The sequence below is a fragment of the Sparus aurata genome, chromosome 14, assembly GCF_900880675.1.
Source record: "Sparus aurata chromosome 14, fSpaAur1.1, whole genome shotgun sequence".
Classification (NCBI taxonomy): domain Eukaryota; kingdom Metazoa; phylum Chordata; class Actinopteri; order Spariformes; family Sparidae; genus Sparus; species Sparus aurata.
Genome location: NC_044200.1, coordinates 7741129 through 7756901, shown reverse-complemented (window position 1 = coordinate 7756901; position 15773 = coordinate 7741129). Strand labels below are relative to the sequence as shown.

At 41.5% G+C, this 15773-nt stretch overlaps 1 protein-coding gene across 1 annotated transcript in view; it reads right to left on the bottom strand.

The window, feature by feature from the left end:
• The window catches only part of cdk17 (cyclin dependent kinase 17), a 41207-nt gene that overhangs the window by 13617 nt on the left and 11817 nt on the right, over nt 1–15773 (bottom strand). Inside the window, exons 2-3 of the mRNA XM_030439835.1 lie at nt 8500–8644; nt 3957–4121 (exon numbers count right to left, since the gene is read on the bottom strand). Of these exons, the coding sequence (XP_030295695.1) occupies nt 3957–4121; nt 8500–8626 (292 nt within the window). The 5' untranslated portion in view covers nt 8627–8644. The remainder of the gene's footprint in view (nt 1–3956; nt 4122–8499; nt 8645–15773) is intronic.

Below are 15773 nucleotides of genomic sequence, written 5' to 3'. Positions count from 1 at the left end.
ACCCGTGCTATTCCACCCGTGTCACTTTGTTTTTCCACAGATGGTTAACATGAGGTTTTACTGCCGCTTCTCCGTCTGAGCTTTGGTTTTTGGTTACAGTGGCAGGACTTGATATACTACAGCAGGTCTTTAAGTGGGAGAGAAAATATAACACTTTGGTGTTTCAGTGTAATTCACCATAATAGGGCAGGCAACAAAATATGTCCTGTCTGACTTGCTCTCAAAAGTACAAGAAAGGACATACTGTAAGAGACGAAGAAGAAAAGTGGGAGGAACAGGAAATTGTTGCAAAGTTTTCATCTGGAGGAGGAGATGGATGACCTTTGTCCATGTTTTTGCTTTTGCTTCTACAACTATTCACCTTCATCCATCTCCCCCGTCTTCCCCAGCAGCATCATTTATCAAAATACAGTTTTGCCCTCTTCTACACATAGAATCGCCTTCGTCAGAATCTTCCTTTGTCATGTGCACATTCAGAACCACTGCTAACCTTGCATACCAATAGATCCACAGTGACACACAGGTTTAACTGCAGGTAAAACATAAACTTCATTAACCCCAACTCCAATGTCAACCATATCAGTATAATTAATAGTGTCCAATTTTTCTTTCGGATTTTGATAATACTGTTAAAGTCACAGGCATTCACATTTTTTTCATGAAATCAATCCCTCTTTTAGAGTTGTGTTTCATCAATTGCCATTGACTGTCACTGACTCTCAATACAGTGCTTTTCATTGTTAGTGGCAGAGTCCGCCATTCCCACACTGGGTTCAAATCGCCTACCTACGCGCAAGAGAATCGCAGGAAAAGATGTTCGCTTCCCTATTGCCACACGAGAGCTGTATTACAGTACCGCTCAGGCAAACCCTACATTTTCCTTTCCTGTTGCTTCAAACTGAAAGCATTCAAGTGGCAAATGCAGGGTGACATTTATTGTGTGAACCAATCACAAGAAAAGACAATGTTTTTGTCAGTGCTTGCTGCGATCGTTCATCAAAATTTGGAGTTTTTGCAAAGCGAGTAATGGAACAAGAAGGAGCAGCCACAGTGTGCTGTGAGATGAACAGCTGCACACCTCCGACTCCTCAGAGAGATAGCCAACAGGCTCTTAAAGTTCCGCGCTACTTCGTGGGAGAGTGCTCGTGCCAGGAGCAGCATGAAATCGGAATGCCTGATGGAAAAAGGCCAATCATTGATGGACTATTTAATTAAATCTAAATGAGTTTGTTTGGGCGCGCTGTAAACAGGTTCAGTCAGCTGCTCTGCTGTTGACGAGCACGGGGATGCAGAGCAAGTGAGATTTATCTTTATACATTGAGTAAAAGTGCTAATCTGACAGAAGATTCTTGATTGGGCACACATTTAGAACTTGTTCAATGCGTGTTTTGGTAACTGACGACTCAGGATTCTTGAAAGTTCTTCCTCTTCTCCCTTTTTCTCCCCTACATCTGTCCCACATTCCTCCTCCGAAGCTGGTTGCTTTCTCTCTATGAACTCCTTGCAAACAACGCATTCCCACTTTCCTTCTTCGAATCGTCTCCTTCAAAATTATCTCTTCCCTTTTTTATTTCTCTTCTCCTTTACATGTTTCTTGCCCCACTTCCAAAACCCCACCATTTTCTTTTTTCACTTCCCACTTCTGCCTTTCTTTCCCTTTCACTCTGCGTATTTGTTCTCTTATCCTGCGCTCTCTTTTGCGAGGTTTTCACCGGCATCATCCAACCTGACTCGCTCCAACTGTGTTGCTTCAACACATTCCTTCACTACCTGCGCTTTTCTAACTTGTTTGCCTCTTCACCAAAGCCTCCAAATGATCTCATCTGTCCTACTTTCTGTTCAACTATTCAACTCCTTCAACTTTCACATGCTTCTCAATTATCTCCTGCTATTTCATATCCGTCCCCACCTGCTCCAAAAACTCCCCAAAATTCCTTCTCGCACAATAATATTTTCACTTTCGCCATTTTCACATATTTTCTTCACCTCTCAACGGCCGAACCTAGTTCCTTCAAGAACCCCTCGAGCTGTTTTTTAAACTTCGTAATTTGTTTGTCTTTTGCTTTCAGTCTCACGTCTCTTATCTTCTCTGGCCTCACTTCCTCCTCTCTCCAAAAACCTTGAAGGATTTCATTCTCCACCCATTTTTGATTTTTTTCTTTCCCGATCATCTCAACACATCAACCTTCAATTGCCTCCCTTCCTTTAGTTTTTTAGACCTAACGAGTCTTCTCTCTCCCCACTTCTCCATCTCTCCTTTCCGCCCTTCAGCGGCTCTCCTAATAAGCACACATAAGAGTGTAGCAGCAATATGTGGTACATCAATGTCCTACTTAACTGTCCTGCTTTTAGATCCAAGTCCCTCCATCTAGGCCAGGGTCCAGTGCGGGGCTCAAAAGTTCTTTAGTGTATCACAAATCTTTAAAAATGAGCTTAGAGACGCACCAATGAGGTTTCACACATTTACTGAAACGATGAACATTATAATCGCTTACAACTCAGAGTAACTCCAAGGAGTAACATCGACTCTGGCAGATGGTGTGCACAGATGCTGATTATTCCTGCCTGGCCATGTGGAAAAGAAGATTAGTCAAACAACGTTAAGCGATGTTTGTTTAAGGTTTACGGCAACACCTGTCAGGTACAGTGATGTGAAAGTGATTGCTCAGGCTATGAGATCAACGATGGATCGGAAATGATTGCTTGTCAGTACTGTTAAATTATTACAGTAACCTAATGATCTGATTATTACGGCTTGAAGATGACTGATAAGAGGAAGAGTCAACAGCCGTCTTCTAAAGCCATGCTGTGCAGCAATGCTCTGAGCAACAAATGCTGAAGCTGTGGTGCTAACATTCCCACAATGACAATGCTAACATGCTGATGTTCAGCAGGTGTTCGCCATCTTAATTTAGTGTGTTAGCATTATCAGAATAAATAAAGGACTGACAGGTGGCAGGTGAGAAATCAGTGCCACCTGATCAGTGGAATGAGTGATGGTTTCATATCCACCTTAAGCTTGAGCCCAAACAATATATCAGCTGGAAGATATTATCGGCAGGTATCGACCTATTAATCCCCAGTGACGTTTACCGTTTCAGTGATTTGATGTATTTTTGGACGATAAAGTTTACTGTTAGCTGCCTCTATTACATATCTTTGTCTTTAAAAGATCATTGCAAAAAATATGTGCATCTGCCCTAAAAATCATGCATCTGTCTATATATCTCAAGCCCATGATCTTGAATTGTGCATAAAGAGGCTCTGATGCCTAATCACGATGGGGGCAACCTCTGCAACAAGCTCAAAGGGCTCTAACAGATGCCTCAACAGATCCGTCAATGACAGGATCTATAGGATTTTATTATTTACAGTCACTAAGATTTTGACGTACAACATGTTGTCATTTTAGTAAGATGATGCCGACGTGCTGCTTTTCTAAGCATCAGTTGCCGCACTACAACATATTACAAGCTTCTAATATAACTGTGTGCTCATCCCTCCAGACTCAGACTCTATTCAAAAAGCCTCGAGGCTGCTAGAGTTTGATACCCACGACACTTTGTTCCTCCGTTTCAAACTGTTCCCTGAATCATCTCATCGCCCTCTTAGCTGTTCCCTGACCGCCAGCTGGAAATCTGCTGCCGCTCTGAATCATCACAACATCGGCTTTCCTTCCAAGCCTCGGGATCAGGCTCGCTGCTACAGATCCAGTGTGATGAATCAGTTCACACAGGAAACATCGTCATGTTTGACTTAATACCCCATCCAGCTGTCAGTCTGGCAAAAACAGCCCGGCTGAGGGCGAGAGGGAGAAGCTGCCTCAAGGGTTTGTGAGTGCAGGATGGAAGTATCAGGACCGTGACATGTTTCCTGTTTGTTCCTGGATGCCATCTGCTCTCCCACTACTCACTTCCTTCCGTGTGTGTGCGTATGTGTAAGTGTGTAAGTCTCACCCAGCCGACTGCCGTTGCGTGGCATTGCCATGAAGGAGCCCAGGGTGCCACCGATGACGCTGTGGGGCCTGCGGAGTGGGGGCTTCTTGAAGGAGCCGGTGTACTGGTGCAGGAAGGAGTGCATGCTATGGGAGGTGGGGGGGCGGCCGTTCCTCATGAAGGGCTCTGAAACACAACAACACAACGACTGTCATCATTTCTGGTTTTTGGAAATTCAACAGAGGGTCTTGCCGTTGTATCGCAAGCCTCCGAAAAAAAAACACGACATGGTGACAAGGAAAATCAGCTCCCATCTTCCTCAACCCCGTGCGGTGCGTTCTTTATATGAAACGCATGCTGTGCGAGCCAAGCTCTGTGCAAACCAACAGAATTTATTTGACATTTAAGTCAAGGCCTCAACATTTCCAAAAATACCAAACATCAGGATAAATTATGGAGAAATGTGTGTAAATAAACGTAACAGGACATCAAATCTTCTCCAGCTCCACTGTTGCAGTCACTTAGATTTGAATAACTAACTCAATATGAGCAGGATGCCATGTTAATCTAACTTTTCTGTTATCTAAAAAAGAACTCAAGTAATTTAAAGAGATTTTGGGACATCGACTATCTGCTTTCCGGCTGAGAGTTAGATAAGAAGATCTATACCATGAGATGTGACATGTTAATCAAGATAAAGGTTGAAAATGTCTCAACAGGACTGAACACTTTATGAGTATCCTGGGTCTTTATGGATCTCCTTCACTAACATACAGGTCGGATCTGATCCACATGTCCGTTGCTAACTAGCTACAGCAAACGTTTCAATCTCGAAACCTCTTCGCTGTCAGCTGACAATGGTTTAGCCTCTGGGCCAATGTTTTGAGGCTTCCAGTGTATCCGGTGGATATTCGGTTAGAGAATATCAGGGACAAGACTTCCTAACTGAGCCATTGTTTAAATTTTGCAATATGAGGCACAAGAATGGGGTTGGAGTCGACAAAGCACTGATGACCAATGGTTTCAAGAATAGCCAGGTTTAATGAAAAAAGGCACAAGCCAAGTCGTTATCAGATGTTCGCCTATGGGTTCTGCAATTGCACTGGTTTGCATGGTTTACCGGCAAGCAACCAAAGCCCGCTCAAACGCAACTGGTCAAAACAACAAACAGACTACAAACGGAAACCGGAAGAATTCCAATACCAAAATTTTGTCCCTTACTTTGACCTTTATCTAAAACTGTCGACGGTCAAATTCATGAGAATTAACAGAGAGGAAAACTCAGCTTCATTTTCTGTCTAAACACACACGGAAAAAGTTTTGCTGACGGAGCACGAGAATAGAGGGGTATCGCCGATAACAGGCAATGACAATTACTGTGATATTCCAAAAATGAAATAATGATATCATGTTAATAATAGACGTATGATGATATTGTCTAAATAATCCAGCGCCTCTTAAATCGTTTCCGTCTCTTTCTGTTCTTGCTTTTAGTATAGCAGCTGTGTGTCTTGGCACTTGTTGCCAACCACCATTCGATGGAAAAGGAAGAAAATGCAGCAGTAACAGTTATCTGTAGCTGGTGTGTGGCTGCTATTAACTGATTTACTACTGCTGTGCAAAATCATGTCAACATCACAGACTCTCTCTCGCTACCTCCCTACATTCGTGTGATACATGTTATTCATTTGACAAAAAAAAAAAAAAAAAAGACAAAACACATAATAAACAAACAAAAGACAAATTTGACTGAGGGCAAAATGGCCACAATAATCAACCAGTGTAAATGTGATAACTTGACAGTCTTGAGGTGGTGTCAATCTTCTCAACCGACTGACTGGCAAGAAAAGCGAATGAGCAAGTATCGCAACATGTCAATTATTACATTAAAGGTAACTCGAGGTCAAGGAATTTATATTAACCAAAATCATCACCAGCAGAATCAGAAATGAACACCCACTGCCTCTTCAAATGTGGGAAAACCTCACAAGAAGAATAAAAAAATAACGGCTGTAGAACTGGAAATTTGATAGCCTGAGGGCAAATGTCTCACCACTACCAGTAAGCAAGGCGTGAACTTTACTCTCAGGCCTCAATCAGCATTCAAATCTCCGATCCTACTCGGCAAGGAAAACATGTAAGCGAATATTTCAACCATCAGTGCTCCCTCAGTGGGCAGAGTTCAGCTACACCCGTTCTAAAATGTCCCATATCATCCCGTTCTGATCTGTGTTAGACGGGCTGTAAGTGTGTCACATCTTGCGGGTTTATCTCTCTGCCGCTGCCAACTTTCTTCAGCTCGTATGACCTTTTAAACTCTGAGCTGACAGTCTGTGCTGCGTTACCACATGTCAAGCTCCAACATTAACATATACTGCCTTTAGGTGCTTGTCAGACCTATCAGGATTCTAACTTGAGCATGTATGAATGGTATTAACAAAGGAGGCAAAGATGTCAGGGCGTCACGGGATCTGCATGGATTTAATGAGCAGAGAAAGGAAACTTTTTCAGCAACTTAAAATGAAACAGTATTTCTTACAGGGCAATTTAAGAGTTATAGGTTCATATAGAAAACCAAACATTCATCAGTTTAACCAGTCATATAAAACAGGTTCAGCCAGTCAGACTCAGACATGTAGCCACATGTATGGTATTCACTATTTCCCGAAAAAGGATGGTAAGATTTAGTATTCGGAGAAATTGTTTCATGTTATGGGAAAGATGCTTGTTTGCTTTTTTTGTCAAAACTTGGATGAGAAAATATATACCACTTTGATGTCTGAATGCTAAATATGTAGCTACAGCAAGCATGTGATTAGCTTATCTTAACAAAACGACTGAAAGCAGGGGGGCTGCGGGCTGTGAATTCAGATCTGAAATGATTTCCCAAAATGTAGAACTATTCCTTTAAATTAAATTGTTTATGGGACAAGATGGGTCTGGCCTTTTCACCTCTATTACTGCTGACTACCTTTAGTTTTTGTTGATCCAAGAACCGAAGCTTCTTCTGCTCCTGTCTTGTGACAGAATGCGAGAGTGACGGCCAAATGACTCGGACGGGAAACGTTCCCTTAAAGATGGACGTGTGCTACCATTTATTCTGGCAGCTGTCAAACACAAGTGACAGCCAATCACTTTCATGTGTGGATCACACCAGCAGCTTACTGAAGTCAAACTGCACTGTGATGCCAGAACGGGCAGAATGTTATGTAACAAAAAGAGATGTCAAGAAAAGTCTGTTTAACTGTGTGCGAATGCTTCTTCCTTACAAACTACCTTGTCATGAGCTGAGTGTATGTGCGTGCGTGTTAAAGTAGCTCTCCCCTGCTCTTATTCACGTTACATAACTTGATAGAGAACGACTCACTGGAAGTCCATTACAGCTGCTACTGACACATGCCGTACTCTCTCTTCAGCAACTCCGCTGCTTCATAATTTAAACGCCCCTGAGAGCGACCGAGCTATTGAAAGCTTTCTCTCTTTGTGTGTGTGTGTGTGTGTGTGTGTGTGTGTGTGTGTGTGTGACATGCCTGGTGATGAACATGTACAGGAAGAAATTGTAAAAATCAGAGTAGTGGAATGGTTGGAACGGTCCCCTGGTTGGATGGGGGCATATGTTTCCCTCCAACCACTTCAATGCTTTATTTCTTAATTATTCAGTATTTTGACAGTTTTTACTCAAGATTTTTTTTTTTTTTATCATCTGTTGCTTAATTATACTGCATTATTGACAGATTTTATCTCAATTATTTAAAGTTTAAACTGATTTATCAATCACATTTAATATCGCCCTGCCTGCAACGCTGAGATGATGTTTTGTTTTCTGGCGCAAGAAGATGATGATAGTATAGTTTACTTAACAGTAATTGACATCCTCTTGCATCATAAACAGCTAAAAAAAATCTTCCAGGTACACAAAATGAAAAAAGAAATGGAAAGATAAATGCTGGTTGTCCCTTTGTAAATGGCATATTTTTTAAATGACTTCCTCCATGAATGTTATGATTTTTGTTACCAAATTAAGGCTTTACAATTTGGTAAAAACAAACGATTTTGCTTCTATTTTTTACAGAAATTATTTACAGAAAATACGACTAAAATCTGCTGGAGTCTCTACCAAACAAGCATGTTTTCTTACATCAGGATGACAAGATTTGTGGGCCAGAGCATCTCTGCACACTACAGTCCTTCATTATAATCCCACTTTGTCACACATTTTACAAAAAAAAAAGTATTTTCTGTGATTTGATGTTGCACTTGGCCACATTGCGAAATTGATAATATATCGCTTCATATTAACTGGTCATTGAATTCAGACTCCAATCAAATATGGGCAACAAATCAGCAGAGTAACTGCTAACTTCTGCCAACTACATTCTGTAGTCTGCAGCTAGCTGATTAGCATGCTGACTTCAACACAGCACTCAGTACATTGTCGTTTCTTCACATTTTGTTGATAATTGTAACGTTTTTCATTAAAATGTGTCCATATTTCTCCTTTAATTGTCAAGTTTGATTTGAAAAAAAAACAAGAAAAGAAAAAAACAATATATAACATTTGTACCATTGTCCTTGGTGCCACTCTCCTCGATGGTCATCTGCTCGGCCAGTTCAGACAGCGACTCGTCTATGGTCTGACTGGAGCGGAGTGTTAACGACAGACGCTTCTTAATCCTCTTCATCTTCTCCATAGCAGGGCAGTGCACGGCCTGTGGGACACACACAAACACACAGAGTCAACATCCATTGAGCAGAAGAGGACTGATACACAAGTACACTTAGAAGAGTTTTTTTTGTTGTTGTTGTTGTGCACAGCGTGGGGATTTCGTGAGGCCTCCGTACAATCCAAAATATCTCAGCTCATGAATAAAGTAAAGCAGCTTTTAATCCAATATTCATCCAGTCTGCAAATGCTTGAACAGCGCATGAATAAAGCATGAACAAAGCATGAATAAAGGATGAATATCACAGACTTGAATACAGCTGTTTGCACTTACACACACCTTCACACATTTGAACAAGGAGAAATTAATTAACTCTAATTGAAGGAGGGGAGAGTCAAAACAGGTCTGCGAACCCGTGCTGGTGTTGTTCCACACAAGTGTGTTAGTGTTGACGCAGCAGTCGTCCGGGTCACAGGAAACACCTTGCTCAGTCTGCCTCGAGCCAGTCCCTGCTCATTGTCTTGCTCCGTTAACGCCCCACGTGTGTGTGTGTGTGTGTGTGTGTGTGTGTGTGTGTGTGTGTGTGTGTGTGTGTGTGTGTGTGTGTGTGACGAACAGGCACACTGGGTGAGCGGAGGAAATGCAGGGAGGAAGCAGCAGCAGAAATGCCCCGCCCGTCCCGCCCGACCCTCACCGCAAAACAAGCTGACCCCTGCAGCCACCGGTTTTCGCTCTCTCTCCCTCTTTCTTTCGCTCTTCCTCTCTTTCTGCCTCTCAAGGTCGTTAGCTCCCCTCATACCCATGAGACACCATCTGCCTGTCTGCACACACGCACACACACAGACATCTCACACACACACGCAAACCCCTTCAGCGATTTGTCATTCATGACACTTGCGTGGGGAGGATCACTTCATCAATCGGTGTGGGGGCATGTGGCCACAACCTCACACCAATACGCAACCACAACCTGGTAATTCAATTATGTGTACAACAACACACACACAAACATATAAGGGAATATACAAATGCTTGTAGGTTTGTGTGTGTGCATGTGCAGGGACATGACCTGAATTTCCTCTCAGCTGGCTGCAGTTGGTCTAATTAAAAGCCCAGCAGGCTACCGGAAGAGGAATTTATCAATTAAAAGAATTCCTTTCATGAATATTCATTGCACGGCAGGGATGTAGTATCTACGGGTCCTTTGGACTGTCTGTTAAGGACCATCTATCTACAGAAGTGACTCGAATTAAGTTGGTTTATTTAATTCCCCTAAACACACAAACTAAACACAAATTGAAATCTTGGAGTCTATGGCATGATATCATGTGCAATCAGGAGGACTCCCTGTGCACTGACACTACTAAAATCAGATAGTCTAGATATTCCTAATCGACTTCTAGTTGAGATCGTTTTGTCAACTTTATATAGTCCTCAAAAGTGCTATTATTGAGTTTTATCCACAATGTCACCTCAAACAAGATTGGTTGGGTCTGAGGCTACAAGTCTGAAAAGAGCGGAAGGTTAGGAGTTGGCCAGAAGTGAGCGTAGCAGACCTCTGTGGCACGTTCCTCATGAGGCATGACGCCAGTGGCACGAGGCTTTACGAGCATAACATAATCAGATCTCCTGACTGAACTCCCTGCAGTCTATTTGCATTGTGGGTAACATGGCTGCCAGGTGTTGATGAGGGATGAAGAATGCTTGTAATAAAAAGACGGCATCAACGCTACATCAATTTGATATTTTATAGTAACTGTACGTCAGGTAAAAGTACTTCTACTTGAGTTGAAAACATCCTTACACTCTTTCTACTGCTGGTAATGTAGCAGATGAAGGATAAACTACAACAATGAGTACAAACACAGAAAAACAGCAAAAGTTGGCAAAATTAACGACTACCAAAACACAAAAAAAAACCATTCCATATTCAATAGAAGGGCTTTCTGATGTGCGTGTTACTTTAAATTACCAATCTAATTTTAAATCATGAGCAACATTTTCCTACTACTCTTCAAAGTGTGCCGTCCAGCAACCTGTGTGTCATTAGCCCACTTTTGAAGCGAAGTGTGTCATGCTGGCCCTGGTGGCCCTGTCGGCACGCAGATATGACGTTGCCACACACTCGTATACACACGAACACACACGAACACACAAAAAGCTATCAGACCGTCTGGTTGTGGGAAGAAAAAAAGAAAGGAACTAATATTCCAGCTAATGACGCTGAAAATCCAGCTTGTAAAAGATGCAAAAAATAAAATGACTGCATCGGAGAAACACTCTCACAACAACACACACCACACACACACACATTCTCTCATTCTAACACACACACACACTGTATGTGAGATAAGCGTTCTTTGTCTCTCTTGTAGAGGAGTGTAACAGAGCCGGGTTTTATCTCTGCAGCAAACCAAAACAAAGAGACTCATGTGACGTGTGTGTGAGTGTGTGGATATATCTGTGTGTGTGTGTACTGAGTACAGCATCTGGCACATATGAATGATGTGCGTGCGGCGGTGTGTGTGGGGGAATCCAACATAAAAAGCAGCACAAGCAATCTGCCAACGATGGAGAGACACAGAGGGAAAACCGAGACACCCCCCAACTCTCTTTTACACCTTCAGCATCTCCAGAAATTCTCACACACACACACACGCACACTCACACATTTTGACCCACATTCCCGACATCCCCCACTACATCACTCCTCTGCTCCCTTCTGGAAGCCTCCCAAGTGCATTATGGGTAGTCCAGAGGAGAAGACTTCAAAGGGCAAACGAGGGGGGAGACAACAGGCGACAAGGCCTAATTACTGGGCTAATAATTACACACACACACACACACACACACACACACACACACACCTTCATACCTCTTCCTTCCTTTCTCATTCCCCCATTTCATTTCTATTCCCTCTCTTCTTTTCCAACTCCAACATCAGAATGAGGTAATGAAACGGAAAATGTGGCTTTTTTCTCCGAGATGTGGGTGAAAGTGTGAATGTGTATGTAAAGAGGAGGAGGAAGAGTGGGAGGAGGAAGAGGAAGAAGACGAGGGAGAGAAGGAATGGGAGAGAGAGAAAGTGAGTTTATTTCGGCGAACGGCGCCATAATGGAGTCTTTGTGTTTGGTTAAGAGCCATGAAATCACCAGAGTGACTGCAGGCATGTACAGTACCGCTGAGTGAGAGAGCGCGAGGTCGCTGGTTCAACATCAGGTTTTGTGTCAGTGGCTAGTTTTTCCTGTTTATGGCCGATTTGGGGATTTGAAGCATGACATTTTTGACCAATCGAGTCCTCCTAATCCAATAGGTCATAAAATGCATGATCCGTTTGTAATTTACTCGTCAAATCTTAATTAGTTGTCAAGAAAGTGCTTCCAAAGCCAAACTTTCTGAAACGCCTCATCAAACTGTGGTGCCAATATCTAAGTAAGCCTAGTTGTACGTGAAGGGCTGGGTATCAAACCACAATTCTAATTGAGTATTGACCAAAATATATCATGTACAAACTGATAAGTATCTAAAACTGGTAATACTTGGTCAGACTCTTATGTTCCATTAACACTCACATTAATTATTGATACAATTTAGAGGCCTTCTGCTAGCCACTTCTGTTTAGTTGGTAATGCGCCCGAAGCTGTTTTTTAATGCTAACAATTTCAGCAAAAATATGAACTTGTACACCCCGGCCTATAGTAGCTACATTATGGTGATGGCAAAATACTTAATACGTGCTGGTTGGTAGATTTTGATGCTTTTGGAGAGATGCAGGCTAGCGGTTTACAGCTGTTTCGACTCTTTACGCTTAGATTGCTAAAATAAGTTAAGCTAACTGGCTGCTTAAGCTGCAACTGTATATTTAACAGAGAGATATGATTTTGGGCAGGAAAATAAATAAATATTATTTACAAAAATGTCAGACTTTCCCCATAATGAAGAAGAAAGAAGAAAGTAGTCCACAGCTTGTCAGACATTGCTTCCCTGAAGGCTGATTGACAAACACTGGTAAATTTCTATATAGACGTATTATTGGGACTGTTCAATTGACGTGGTGTGGTTTGATGCAAATTTGACATTTCTTGGCCGGATAACATTGTTGTGCGTGTTATGTTGCATACTTTGATATTGTTGACTCTGTAGTAATCTACACCATGACCTATTGATGCACCGTCATGCAATTGTTTTCCCTGCCTTATCTATCTGATGTAACCTCATACTGAAAACCTGTATTACATGCATAGAATTTTATATGTTGAAAACTGTTTGAAAAATGTCTTTTCATCTGAGCCCTTTTGTCGCCACCATTTTTTGGTATGAAGTGATGCCCTTTGACAATTACTATATAAACAGACAATACAATATTTCTTAAATATGATAAGATACAATATTTGATAATATCTCTGACCAGATGATGACTGACGCACAAGCACTGATACCACAATCAAAAGTAACTCATACCACTTATCTAACGGCCTTTTAACTTTCTTCTTATACTTTCGATGGTTCTGTAAAACTTCTTAAGACTGATAAAGGAAACAAGCAAAACAAAGAACAGATGCGGAGTTGACAGGAAGGCTGAACCGTTGCCAGCAGCGCTGTCTTCTCAAAAAAAATTTGATAAAAAAAACACATAATGTCATTGAAAACTGATGCTCAAAATAGACCCACTCATATGAGAATCACAACCACTTTAAATAGATGGTATCATCACTTTCCTTTTCGGGGGCGGACATGAGGACGCCAGGCCAGAACATGGCCCGAAGGGAAAATGAGCTCACATGTTAAATATATATCTATTGATCAACACTAGTTTTATTTGTGGGTTATTTCTCAGTGCTTATTGGATAATATTGCCCCGTAGGGTTTATGTCTGGTCAGCTGCGTTTCTTTTTTAGCCCTGGTGTGAGTTCTTCTCATCTGAAGGTGATAGCAAGTTGGTGAATGTTTGTTGAACTTTGACACTTCCTGAAAACTTGGTAATACTGTAGAATTTACTTCTTCCGTATTTGAAGGCTGAATTTAATATCATATATATCATATGAAATGTACTGTGTTTGTTTGAATACAAATATCATTGACACCAACCTCTTTGAAGTCATCATTAAGTAGGATATGCAAGGACTTTTGACAACATCCTGTAAATGTCACAAATGTACCATTCAATAACACACCCACTAATGTCTGCAGTCTGAGGCATTGGCAACATCAGGTTTATACACATATTGTATATAAGCTGTCAGTTTTACCCAATGAAAGTTAGAAGTTGTTCATAAAAATGACTTTGCACATAACAATATGACAAATGCTGTGTCACTCTTCTGCTTCTGTTTCGTTCAATACGATATAGGCAGCATCTAATCACAAGTGAATGTGAACAATGCCAAAACGGCTATTTATAGACAGGCCTGACTATATTACGGTGTTTATTTGTTTTAATCACATTGTTGGAGTTGATTCTGTATGTACACTGTGTGTTTGAGATCATGTTGCTTGAAATACTGACTAAGGCAGCATATGTGTATTCTTTATCTATCATTTACTTTTACTTCCTTCTGTTGGAAAGAAACAACTTTCATACATACAGACATACTTACATATAGAGCAGTAAAGTCAGAAAGTCTTGACGGACGAATCCCTTGATAATTAGTCTTGATATTTCTATTTTTGTATGGACCTCGAGTCTGAAAATAAAGCTTATCTATCTATCTATCCATCTATGGGATACGTTGACAAAAAAGACAAAAAGAGTAACAGTCTTTTGTGATAGAGACAAAAATATCTAGAATCATCCTCCAACCTTTGGTGGCAGCTAACGTTAGCTGCTTTTAAGCCTTGTTTGCCAATCTTCACTATTATCTAATAACAAATTTGTTTTACAACATTTGTTTTCTTTTTGAAAAAAAATGTGTGATAATTCAATTGTCAAGTGTCCTTTATCAAAATGATAAATGTCTCTCATTGACCGATTATGCCCACATTCACAGCCTGCCCGTCTCCCACACACACACCACAGACTGGAAATCACAGTTTTATTAAAAAAGAACTGTGACAAACATGCAAATCAAAGCAGATTAGATGAAAAACCACAGCTCGGCGGAAAAAGCCAGAAGGTGAAATCTGAACTCGCACAGCTACTCACATTTAATTTTGCTCATTTACAAATGTCTGGTTTCAGGATCACAGGTGAATATACTGTCTGCACTGCCTCAGGCCCACTTACATCACTGCGACCATATACAGATCACACACACACACACAGTCACCAGGGAGTTTCCCTTAAATTGTCGGTGTACATTACAATCAAAGCACCAGTGTCTGTCCTACATGATGTTCACCACTACAAAGACTTCAAAGACCAGGAGCACCAAAGGGTGTCACCTCTCTGAAGCCTGTAGGGAGGATAAATCCCTCCATCTGATATCTTTGACTACCACAAGAAGTGTGAAGCCTGCTCAAATAAACAATTTCAGGACAGTTTCACAATGACTTTACTTTCTGCCGAGTGTTTTCCAGCACCGAACCCAACGGATGTTGGATCAGCAGCTGTTGTACAAGTGTCTAGACTGTGTTTTTAAGTCAAAAATTAAAGCCCAATAGTTTTGGGTATCAGCCCAGAATATCTTCGGCCTCAAGTCAAAATGCTGGCAGCGTCATCAGCCTCCAAGCGCTTACTGCAGCTGAACCCTGCCGAGTACAGTCACAAGCATGTGTTTGTGCAGCTATGAGAACACACACAAACAGAGCATCAGTGCTGCTGCCCGGTGCAGTGGGCGCTTTCCACTGAAAGACCCTTTGTTTTGTTTCAGAGAAGCTAAAAAGAAGCTTCAGCATGACTGATCCAGAGGGGCGAGCAGAAATAACCCTGAGTGTTTCTGCAATTGCACAAAAGGCTACAATGTTAATATTAATAGGAAATTACCGATGGTCATGAATGGAAACATGCCTTTGGGTGATAAAGAGATGTATGAAGAGAAGAGGAACAAGTAAGAACAGTTTCACAAGGTTTTAGAGGGGACATTTTAAGGGAAGTGAGAGTGAAATGAGAAAGTTAAAGTCAACAAAAGACACCGGATTCATCCACGTGTCCGGAGCTTTGTTTACTCCAATTCTCCATCCTAACACTTCAGTATGTTGAGTGACTGTAAGCTTCTGGCAAATCAGATGTGAAAAA